Source organism: Marmota flaviventris, chromosome 2 (genome assembly GCF_047511675.1).
Source record: "Marmota flaviventris isolate mMarFla1 chromosome 2, mMarFla1.hap1, whole genome shotgun sequence".
Classification (NCBI taxonomy): Eukaryota; Metazoa; Chordata; class Mammalia; order Rodentia; family Sciuridae; genus Marmota; species Marmota flaviventris.
In genome coordinates, this window is record NC_092499.1 from 37,617,006 (window position 1) to 37,628,604 (window position 11,599).

At 53.9% G+C, this 11,599-nt stretch overlaps 1 protein-coding gene across 3 annotated transcripts; it reads left to right on the top strand.

Moving 5' to 3' along the window:
• Positions 1-879: 879 nt before the first annotated feature.
• On the top strand, positions 880-10,052 carry Nfatc4 (nuclear factor of activated T cells 4). Of its 3 annotated transcripts, none has more exons than XM_027920058.3 (10): positions 880-1,254; positions 2,329-3,424; positions 4,847-5,009; positions 5,604-5,803; positions 6,087-6,259; positions 6,712-6,852; positions 7,743-7,798; positions 8,073-8,199; positions 8,376-8,957; positions 9,651-10,052. In XM_027920058.3, the coding sequence occupies exons 1-10, from the start codon at positions 1,155-1,157 to the stop codon at positions 9,716-9,718; spliced, it is 2,706 nt and encodes a 901-aa protein (XP_027775859.1). In that variant the 5' UTR covers positions 880-1,154; the 3' UTR covers positions 9,719-10,052. The 3 variants fall into 3 exon arrangements, with proteins under 3 accessions (XP_027775859.1, XP_027775860.1, XP_027775862.1); XM_027920059.2 differs by having other exon boundaries at positions 5,694-5,803; XM_027920061.2 differs by lacking the exon at positions 8,376-8,957.
• Positions 10,053-11,599: the final 1,547 nt, after the last annotated feature.

The following is an 11,599-nucleotide window of genomic DNA, read 5'->3' on the forward strand; positions in this document are numbered from 1 at the left end:
TGCCTGTCCTTCCTGGAAAGTCCAGTCCGGGTCTTCCTTTCTCTCCCTAGCCAGGTGACAGGTGTCCAGTCCAGAGGCCCACTGGGTTTCGAGGCCCCCGGTCTCTAGTAAACCTGGCTAGGATTTTTAGGAGAGCCGGAGCGGGATGCCATCGATTCAAAGATTCATTCCAGACTACAGTTCTAGAGAGGAGGGAGCCAACTTCCCTTGGAGGCTAATTAATGACCCCTCTGGGTGACTGGGACTAGGGTAGCTGCAAAGCCCGGCCTGGATCTACGCCCATCAGGGGTTGTGGGTCTTTGACTAGATCTCCAAGCCTCTTGAGCTCGGACTTCTCTGAGAGACATCCAATTCTGCTAGAAGTTCTTCACCTCCGGGAATGGGGAGGGATGGTGCGTGGAGCTGCTGATTCAGGAGGGCAAAGGTTTCTATAAGGTCCAGGCAAAGTGGCCTCAGCCAGAGACTTGGGAGGAAAGTCCTTTTCTTCTTCAAAGCAACTTGGAACCACTCTTTACCCCACAGCCCGCCTGACCCCAAGTTAAGAGGGAAAGGGGAGGAGAGGTAGTCCTTCCTTGCTATGTGCTGGCTACACAAGTTTTAAGAACTTAGGGAATTTGTGTACCCTGGGCCTTCTACATTAGGGCCCCAGGATGTGTCCCCTTTAAGACGCTCGGACCCACAACCCCGAAAAGAGACCTAGAGGGGTGGGGACTGGGCGCCCTGCGGGAAATGATTGTCACAACTCCTGGCCAATAGGCATCTTTAGGGTCGTAACACTCTTGGAGGGATCGTTTCCCAATTCAGTTTTTTTTTTTTTTTAATTGAGGGGGAGGGACTGGAGAGAGGAAAGAGGGAGGGAGGTGGGGGAGGACGAGGGGCGCGTGGTTTTCCCATCTCATCCCTGTAGGAGGGGCCGGAGCATCCCGAGTAGCCAATCAGGGATAGGCTGGGGGGGCCGCTTTGAAGAAGTTTGGGGGAAAAAAGTTTGGAAAAGTTTCTATAATAACGAGGGGGCGTCCGGAGGGAGGCGGCAGAGACGGAGGAGGGGGCGTCTCAGAAAAAGGGAGGGAGGGAGCCACTCGCGTGAAGATACAGCAGCCTCCTGAGCTCCCCCCTCCCACCCAGGCCGGGACCTGGGGGCTCTGTCCGGATCCATGGGGGCAGCGAGCTGCGAGGATGAGGAGCTGGAATTTAAGCTGGTGTTCGGGGAGGAAAAGGAGGCCCCCCCGCTGGGCGCGGGGGGGTCGGGGGAAGGTTAGTGCGGGGCTGGGAAGGGGTCTTGGGGTCAGTGAGTGAAAGGCCCCGGGATTTTTGAGTCTGGAGAATTTAAGGCAGCGAGCCTGGGGTGGGGGGGTGAGGGGTTACAGGTTGAGGGGAGTCGGGGGGCTTGCTAGTCTGCTAAAGTGAGGCTGGGGGCCCGGACACCACTTTCTCCTTTTTAGGTCGTGACTGGGGTGGGGGTGGGGGTGCCGTTGGCTGCGCGCCGCCTCCCGGCTGGGCTGACTGTCACTGGGATGGGGGGACGGGCGGGAATGGCGGCCCCGAGAACCTCGGACGCAGTCAGGGGAAGGGGAGATTTGCCTTTGGAGTTTGCGCTTTTCGGACTGAACCTGGTCCTACAGACGGGACGCACCTGGCTGGGGGAGCTCTCAGGCCGCGCCAGGGCGCCCCTCCCCCTCCCCCGTCTGGCCGCAATGAGAGGCAGATGGCGGGGACCCAGCCGGGGGCGGCGGCCGCCGCTCGCACGAAACCCGCGCTGCCCGCTGCCCCCCCTTCCCGGCTGGGCCCGGCACGCATCACCCCCTTGGCTGCACCCCCGCCCCCAGGTTGGGGGGAGCGAGGGAGTCACCTCCCCCTCGTCACCACAGCCATCCCCCTCACCCCGCCCAGGCCACAGTTGCGATGGCAACTGGGGCTTCTGCCAGCTCCGTTTGGGGGTTTGGGAACCGCTGCTAATTGGGTTCATGTGTGAGTCGCCCCCAGCCCAGCCCATAGGCTCGCTAAACACGCCTCCAGGCCCTGCTCCGGCCCCTCCCAACCCACTTCCCTCACCTTAAGACCCGCCCCCTCTGGTACCCTAGGTCCCAGGGCCAGCATCCCAAGAGTGAGAGGTTCTGTGAGTGGGAAAAGGCCTGGCACACCTACCTGTCTTTTCCATCTTCTGACGTCCAAGTTTGCTTTTGTCTTGTGGCTCTGAAGGGCTCCGTAAAGACCCCTCGTAGCTGAGGAGGGGGGTACATAGCAGGATTTAGAGACTGACCACTGGAAGAACCTAAACATCTCACCATCTTCTCCCCATCTCTCTCTACCCTCTTCCTATTTTGACAGAACTGGACTCCGAGGATGCCCCACCATGCTGCCGTTTGGCCCTGGGGGAGCCCCCTCCCTATGGCGCTGCCCCTATTGGCATTCCCCGACCTCCACCCCCTCGGCCTGGCATGCACTCACCACCGCCCCGTCCGGCTCCTTCACCTGGCACCTGGGAGAGCCAGCCTGCCCGGTCGGTGAGGCTGGGAGGGCCAGGAGGGAGTGCTGGGGGTACTGGGGGTGGCCGTGTTCTTGAGTGTCCCAGCATTCGCATCACCTCCATCTCTCCCACTCCTGAGCCACCGGCCCCACTAGAAGACAATCCTGATGCCTGGGGGGACAGTTCTCCCAGAGATTATCCCCCGCCGGAAGGCTTTGGGGGCTACCGAGAGGCCGGAGGCCAGGGTGGAGGGGCCTTCTTCAGCCCCAGCCCAGGCAGCAGCAGTTTGTCCTCGTGGAGCTTCTTCTCCGACGCCTCGGATGAGGCAGCCCTGTATGCCGCCTGCGATGAGGTGGAGTCTGAGCTAAATGAGGCCGCTTCCCGCTTTGGCCTGGGCTCGCCACTGCCCTCGCCCAGGGCTTCCCCTAGGCCATGGACCCCTGAGGATCCCTGGAGCCTGTACGGTCCTAGCCCCGGAGGGCGGGGTCCTGAGGACAGCTGGCTACTCCTCAGCGCTCCTGGGCCCACCCCAGCCTCCCCTCGTCCTGCTTCTCCCTGTGGCAAACGGCGCTATTCCAGCTCCGGAACCCCATCATCGGCTTCTCCAGCCCTATCCCGCCGTGGCAGTCTGGGGGAAGAGGGGCCTGAGCCACCTCCTCCTCCCCCATTGCCTCTGGCACGGGACCCTGGCTCCCCTGGCCCCTTTGACTACGTGGGGGCCCCAACATCAGAGAGCATCCCTCAGAAGACCCGAAGGACTTCAAGCGAGCAGGCAGTGGCTCTGCCTCGGTCCGAGGAGACTGCTTCGTGCAATGGAAAGCTGCCTTCGGGAGCAGAGGAGGCTGTGGCTCCTTCAGGTGGTTCCCGGAAGGAGGTAGCTGGTATGGACTACCTGGCAGTGCCTTCTCCCCTTGCGTGGTCCAAGGCCCGGATTGGGGGACACAGCCCTATCTTCAGGTGAGGGTTGCATCTGGCACTACCCCTCACTTCAAACATCCCATTAGGGAAATGGGAGGGTCAAAGGATGAGTTTTAAGAGAAATTTTAGTTCTTGGTGCCTTTCACATTTCAAAAGAGAAGTCCATGATCATACCCCTCCCCCAACCTTGATTTTAGGGACAATTAGAAAACATGAGCCTCTTTAGACTGATTTGCAGAACCTTTAAGCCCATTAGAAAACAAAACAAAACAAAACAAAACCCTTCCCCATGCTCTTCTAGGAGGACCAGTTAGGTAAAGGCAGAGTTCTGCTAGGATACCCAACAACTCCACCTCTGTCCTGCTGTAGCTGGGTGTTGAACTTGAGCTGGATTTCAGTCTTTTCTCTGGTCCTTAAGATACTCAAGTTGCTAGCCCTATGTTCTGTTACAGAATGTTCCCTTTCTCTATCTAACTCTTAATTTGTAGGGTCTGACCTCATGGCTTCAGAGCATAACTGCCAATTTGAATAAAATGGCATATGTTTGAAAGTCAAAGAATTACTGTTAAAACTTGCAGTTCTACCCCTTCCACTCTTAAAGAACCCTGCCTATTTCAATAATCCTAAATCCTGAGATGTCAGACTGAACTGATTCCATCCAGAAAAGCTTCTAAAGGAAAGAGACCTTAACATGAGATCCTCTAGCTTGCCCATAAGACAGGGAGTCTCAATCTCAGCATCACTTGTATTTTGAGCTGGGTAATTTGTTGTATGGACCTGTGCTGGGCATTGTAGGATGGTTTAGCAGCCTCACTGACTTGTACCCATGAGACACTATTAATACCCCCTCTACCAGTTGTGGTGACCAAAAATGTCCCCAGGAATTGCCAGATATTTCCTGGGGTGGCGGTGGGGGGGGGGCAATTATCAGTTGACAGCCACTGGCCTAGCTTATCTGAGAGTATACTCTAAGAAAGGGTGCTCCATTTGAAAGGCTTCAGCTCCCCAGAACTCTGCCTACCAGCCTCAACTTGTGGAAAGGGAGATGACCTGGGAATAGAAAGTAGTCCTAGGACTGTCAGTGACTGCTGGCCTCTTTTATTTGTAAAACAAGGGGGTTCATGTCTGATGGCTTTTCTGGTCTGCACTGGCACTTCTTTATATTACTCTGCCCTCTCATTCTGGGGATTAGGGTGGACTTGGGGGTTCCTTTGTAACCAGGTAAAGTTTCTTCATCCCAAATTCAAACCCTGTATTCAGAGCAGGGGAGAAGGGCTGTTGTCATCTTGCATTCCTCATTTCAAGGGATCTCTTACCTATTTCTTCCTGCTCTGTGCTTTTGGACTTTACTGTGATTTCCTCTTTCTCCCACACCTGAATTCCCTCTCTCTTCACAGACCCAGTGGGAACCTGACTGGGGTTTGAGGTTGCAAATGATCAGTGCTCTTCTCTTCTACCTAGGACCTCTGCCCTACCCCCTCTGGACTGGCCTCTGCCCAGCCAGTATGAGCAGCTGGAGCTGAGGATCGAGGTGCAGCCTAGAGCCCACCACAGGGCCCACTATGAGACAGAGGGCAGCCGGGGAGCTGTCAAAGCTGCTCCTGGTGGTCACCCTGTAGTCAAGGTAAGGGGCAGAGGGCAGTTCTGATATCCTTTTTCCTCTTTCATCTCACAGCTCTGCAGATGGGCCCTAGCAGTACAGACCCATGGCACTGCCCTTTCCCACACTCCCTCTCAGCTCTGACCCGGCAGGCAGCTTGGGGGAGGGGCTGGAGTTGGGGGAGGAGGGGTGCACTTCAAGGACCCGGATATACTCTCTACTTTTCTGTCTTCCCACCCCCACTCAACTCATCCCTTGGGACACTGGCTTCATGTCTAGTCTGGAAAATGGTGGCTTGCCAGATGTGGGGGAGGGGTTCAGCTGAGGCCAAAGGTCACTGGGCCTTAGGTTTTCTCTATATTGAGTTGGGCCAGTCTCTCTTGGAATCTCTTCCTCTTTTTGCCCAGCCCAGTTTAGGTCTTATTCCAAGAATAACACTGAACTCCAGGCCACGTTTTCTCCACAACTGGTGCCCAGTTCCCCCAGGGGATCCCTTCCAGGATATCCTTTATCTTTTATTGTCCCTAACCCCTAGTGAACTAAAAATCCAGGGGTGGATAAAGGATGAGACAGTGGACAGTGGGACCTCCAGTTAGGTGGCCTGTTTCCCTCTGCCAGCTCCTAGGCTACAGTGAGAAGCCACTGACCCTACAGATGTTCATTGGCACTGCAGATGAAAGGAACTTGAGGCCTCATGCATTCTATCAGGTGCACCGCATTACTGGGAAGATGGTAGCCACTGCCAGCTATGAAGCTGTCGTCAGTGGTACCAAAGTATTGGAGATGACCCTGCTCCCTGAGAACAACATGGCTGCAAAGTAAGTCCCCACTCAACTTCCTCTCAATTTGCAGGATTTAGGACCAGTGAGGCCTACTTCTTTCTCTTCCCAGAGGAGATAGACATTATCCCTAAGAGCTGGTTTCTAGCCTTCTATCATCTTTCTAGATTTGGGGTCTGGGAAGCACTCTGGAGAGGACATCTCTGGGTTAGAAAATAGTCCCCCTAGATACCCTTAGAAGGTCACAAGGCTTTGGATGGAGAGCAGGGGCTTCCCTCCTAGCTTTAGCTAGAAAGGTTGGCCATCTATCTTCTGCCCTCAGCATTGACTGTGCTGGAATCTTGAAGCTTCGGAATTCAGACATTGAGCTGCGGAAGGGTGAGACAGACATCGGACGCAAAAACACGCGTGTGCGACTGGTGTTTCGGGTGCACGTGCCACAGGGCGGAGGCAAGGTCGTCTCGGTGCAGGCAGCATCGGTGCCCATTGAGTGCTGTGAGCAAAGAGGCCTTGGCTATTTCTCTGTCTCTTATGACTGTGTGTTTGCTGCCACCTATTTCCTGTGTCCTTTCTGTCCTGGTTGCTCTTAGAGACTCTTTTCAACGGATGTGGGAGTGGTAAGGATGGTGTTCTCGTTTGCCTTTGCTATGGACTCTGTCTCCGGGCTGACCTAAAGTGACTCTGCACCCCATCTTCCTCTAGAATGGCCTGTGCACTTGTTTGGGTAACTCCCTAGCTTACCCTGTTCACCTCTTTCAGCTCCAGGAGTGGTCCCTTATAATGGATAAGTACAATGGAAAAGTATCTCATGGATACTTTTGATTTACTGTGTGTCTGCCACTGAGGATGGCTCCCCAGGTCTGGTGGCATGTATTCCAAAGAGGGTTGGGGCAGAGGAGGCCTTCACACCTACCCCAGCCAGGCTTCTTCCTTGCACTGCTCTGCAGCCCAGCGCTCAGCCCAGGAGCTGCCCCAGGTGGAAGCCTACAGTCCCAGTGCTTGCTCAGTGAGAGGAGGCGAGGAACTAGTACTGACTGGCTCCAACTTCCTGCCGGACTCCAAGGTGGTGTTCATTGAGAGGGGCCCTGGTGAGTACCCACCTGGGAGGGGAGAGTAAGCAGGAAGAGCTTGTAACTGGTGGTGAAAGATCTCTAGCATTGTCACTAAGCTAGTTGATTGAGCCTTAGTTTCTTTATCTGTTGAATGGGACAGATTCTCCCAACCCCACCACTGTACTGTCTGCTTCCCATGGGGAGATGGGTAGCAATCTAAAACATTGAGAATGCTGAGTAAATATAAGAAATATACATCCTGTTTATTAAAGAGGAGCCAGCTTTAAGATGATTTACCCCCATATAGATATAGTAAATAAAGAGAAGGGATAACTCACCCTCACAGCTTCTCCAGAGCTCTTCCTGAGTTATGGGACATAAGCACAGTTACAATTGTAAGAGCCTATGATGTGTCCCAAGTGGAGCTCAGTGTGAAGAAACGAAAGACTGAGGGTTTCAGATACAACCACCAGCCTGAGGCCTTTCCCCAACCTCAGTCATGCTCACCAAGAATCTCAGCCCCTAGACCCACATTTAGCACCCTGGGACAATGTTAGAGCATCTTCAGAGGTTCTGTTCATGAGACTTGGGGGTCTCTCTGCCTTCCTCAATGCTGACATCCCCTCTCAGCATGGGAGAGAATGTTTGGACTTGGGTGGGAGGTTTCCAGAGTTGCTTCTGTCACTAACTCGTTCTAGTCCCTTTGCTGGTCGTGTGATCCCCTCTGATCTTAGTTTATTTCCCTGAATCTTAGGGAAGTTTTTAAACCATTCAGTTGAGTAAACACAAAATGGCCTCTTTTGTGCCAGACCTTCTAAAAACCTTCTGGATTTGGTCTTGGCTCCAGTAGAAGGGGAAAGGGTAGGGGACTAGGGCAGGGGCAGGGGCCTGGAGTTGGGCTGGAGCTCTCTGTTCCCCTTGCACAGATGGAAAGCTGCAATGGGAGGAGGAGGCCACAGTGAACCGATTGCAGAGCAATGAGGTACCAGTATCACTGGGGAACCCATCCTGGAGGCTGTAGGGTGGGAGAATTCAGGAAATTCTCAAGTGGGTCCCTTGGCCATGGGAGTGGATTCCAGAGCTACGTATTCTTTCCTGGAGGAGTCTGGCCACTCTGGAAGCAGGTTCATCTCTAGGGAATGAACTTTGCTCCTCAGCAAGTGGAAAAAACTAGGAGGTGAGGTTTGGGTCCTTAGAAGGGCTGGGCAGAGCCCAGATCCTTGAGGGCCCTTGCCTCATCTTCTGCTCTTTTCCAGGTGACACTGACCCTGACTGTCCCTGAGTACAGCAACAAGCGTGTGTCCCGGCCAGTCCAGGTCTACTTTTATGTCTCCAATGGGCGGAGGAAGCGCAGTCCTACCCAGAGTTTCAAGTTCCTGCCTGGTATGCTGTAGGACAGCTATGGTGGGGGCTGAGGCATGGGGGTAGAGGGATATAGTGCCCCATCCTGAGGGGTCAAGGGATGAATGAAACCTGAGAAGGGAAGGTGATTGGAAGGTGTGCAGAGGGGACATTGACAGACTCTCACCAGCATGTCCTCCTGCTTCCCATCTTCCCAGTGATCTTCAAGGAGGAGCCCCTACCAGACTCATCTCTCCGGGGCTTCCCTTCAGCATCGGGCCCCCCTTTTGGCACTGACATGGACTTCTCACCACCCAGGCCCCCCTACCCCTCCTATCCCCATGAAGACCCTGCTTATGAAAATCCTTACCTGTCAGAAGGTTTTGGCTATGGCACGCCCCCTATGTACCCACAGACAGGGCCCCCACCATCTTACAGATCAGGCCTGCGGATGTTCCCTGAATCTCGGGGTACCACAGGTTGTGCCCGCCCACCTCCAGTCTCCTTCCTTCCCCGCCCCTTCCCTAGTGACCCATATGGAGCACGGGGCTCCTCTTTTCCCCTGGGACTTTCATTCTCTCCTCCAGCCCCCTTTCGGCCTCCACTACCTTCATCCCCACCACTTGAAGGCCCCTTCTCTACCCAAAGTAGTGTTCATTCCCTACCCGCTGAGGGATACAATGAGGTAGGGCCAGGCTATGGCCCTGGGGAGGGGGCTCCGGAGCAGGAGAAATCCAGGGGTGGCTACAGCAGCGGCTTCCGAGACAGTGTCCCTATCCAGGGTATCACGCTGGAGGAAGGTGGGTGTGGGACCGGGGAATGTGAGTGTGAGTGGGTGCGAGAGATTGCTCTGCATGTTTGCTGAGGGCTGGAGCTTGGCTTTGCAGAGTTTGGGCATTCCTGATCTCTCAGAGCCAGTTGGAAGGCCCCAGGAATAAGATCTTGGTGTGTGTGACCACTTGAATTCAGTTAGCTTATTCTGAAGATTGCATGGAGTTCCTGTCCCAGCCTTTTACCTGCCTCTGCCCAAATCACAAAATCTCAAAGCAAGAAGTATTTTTCAAAGCCATCTCATTTCTCTCTGAATTTGCAGTTCTGGGGGTTGGGGACAGTGGCTTGCTGAGGTCCTAGTCAAGCGCAGTTTTTCCTTGCCTCAGCCTTCCCCCAGCATGGTGACTGTGGTTGGCATTGATGATGAGGGACCTTTGTGCTTTGCCTCTTCTCTCCCCCACTGGCTATGCCCACTGACACTGATGGCCCTGACATGCCAGCAGGAATAGGCTGGGATGGGGGCCTGGGAGTCCACATGGATGAATTTGGGCAAGATTTGGTTAGGAGTGGGTGTCAAGACACATTGGGGAAACCTAGGCTCAGTGAAAGAGAAGCCAGTGGAAAAGGAACCTAGAGATGTTCTAGCCCAAGGCCTGCCTAGAATGGATTGGGGATCTCTGGGCTTGCCCCAGGCCAGTCTCTCAACTGCCCCTCCTTTACAGTGAGTGAGATCATTGGCCGAGACCTGAGTGGCTTCCCTGCACCTCCTGGAGAAGAGCCTCCTGCCTGAACCACCACCTGGCAAACCCAGCCCAAGTCTCAGCCCTGCCTGCTTCCCCTTCTACCTGGATGCTGGCTCCAGAAGCTTTGGGCCAACTCTAGTTTCTTTTTCCCCAGCTTCTGCCTGTCTCCCCTCCTCTCCCACCAAATGAGGTGTGGCCCCCAGGCCTGGTGCTGCCTTGAAGGACTGGGGGAGGGATTGTGTAGAGGGCAGAGGAAGGGGGTGGAGACCGAGGCTGGGTGCCAGAACTGACAGGTGGAGATGATGTCCAGCTTGTGTGCAGGCTATGGTGCTGTGAGGCTGGGGACAGGTTGATGGGTAATAAACTGCTCACTGACCAGTGTTTCAGGCTCCAGAGCTCTTTGGAGAGGGTGGTGCAGCTTACTCCAGTCCTGGCCCAAGGAGGCTGAGAAATTGGAAAGAGATGGCCGAGAACATCGCATGCCAAGGAGCTTCCTGGGGGACAAGGGGAGGCATGAAGGGGTTCCAGAGGCTCCCTGACTGGGGCTGAGGTTGGAGAACAGGACTTGAGTAGGCCTCTCTACCCTGTTTTCTGTGGGATTCATATTCTTTTAGGAGCTTTGGGATGGGACCTAGTAATCTTTTTTTTTTTTTTTCTCCAAATTCTTTTGTCTTGCTGCCACCCAGATGATTCTGATTCATAGCCAATGTGAGGAAACACTAGTGTAATCATTCCCTCATATACAGAGGAGGAATTTCAGAGAGGGAAAGGGACTTGCTCAAGACCACATAACTAAATAGTAGCATCTTGGTTGCTGCATTCCTGGACTCTTTGACCTCAAAGATATGGGATCCTGAGGCTCATTCCTTGTAGTGAGGGAGATGAGGAAGAGCTGGCATGGGCCTGTCTGTACTCTGGGTCTCCAAAGTATAGATTAGGCCCTGCTGTATTCTCCAAAGTATAGACAAGGTACTGCCATTACTTCATTGTTAGACATTTATTGAGCAGCTACTAAGTTCCAGCTTATAGGGCTTAGAGGACTTAGCTTCATGGGGCTAGAGTAGTTAAACAGTATTATAATTCAATAATTATACTCTTGCAGACTGTGAATACATTCTGAAAGATTTGTGCTTCAGGGGTAGACTACAGAAAGCCAAGCACCCTCCCCAGCAGCTCTGAGTGCTACCTGCCTGGGACTCAGAACATTGATTGTCTAAGTTCCTGGCTTGTCCTACATTTGGCCTTCTGCTTAGCTGGTAAATCCCTCACCATGATAGGCCCAGCCTGGAAACCTGATCTGCCCCCATCTTGATGGCCTATGAGGCCAAGTCCAAGTGAGCTGGGGAAAGTCAGATTATATCTGTCCTGCTCACTGGAACCTGGCATACAGTAGGCTTTGAGTACAACCAGGTAACGTCAGCTGCAGAGTGTTGTACCCAAAAGACATCCAGGTAGTTAGTGCTCAGGAAACTGGCTCTACCTCAATGCTGGTGAGGCCTCTATGCTCAGGGAAGCCAGACAATTCTGGCAATTCCCAGGAGTGCTGAGAAGAATAAGACAGAAACTGCCTAAAGATTGGAGGCCAAGAGAACCTGGGTGACCTGTCCCCGCCGCCCCCCATGCCTGTTGCTGCTTTGTAATGAATTCCCTGAACGTGAACTGCTGTGAACCAAACTGACATCAAGTGATCGCTTCAACAGGCCTTAGAAGCTATCAAACAGATAGCTTCAGACCCCAGCCAGAGTCATTGCCCTATAATCTTCATGTCAGAGGGACCATGGGGCACTTCCAGCGTTCTTTAAATTAGCTCACCCCCAAGGTCTCTGACAGGGCCTGGGTCAGTCTCTATATGAATGAAAAACCATCACAATGGGGATTCAGTTCCTTTCAATGTGGACTATTTCATTTTATGTCTGGGCACTGCATGC

Bases quoted from the DNA above. Each gene is read 5' to 3' on its own strand.
- Nfatc4 (XM_027920058.3), top strand. From the start codon at position 1,155: ATGGGGGCAGCGAGCTGCGAGGATGAGGAGCTGGAATTTAAGCTGGTG. The intron at 5,010-5,603 runs GTAAGGGGCAGA...TCCCTCTGCCAG, and splicing joins GTGGTCACCCTGTAGTCAAG to CTCCTAGGCTACAGTGAGAA. The intron at 5,804-6,086 runs GTAAGTCCCCAC...TTCTGCCCTCAG, and splicing joins GAGAACAACATGGCTGCAAA to CATTGACTGTGCTGGAATCT.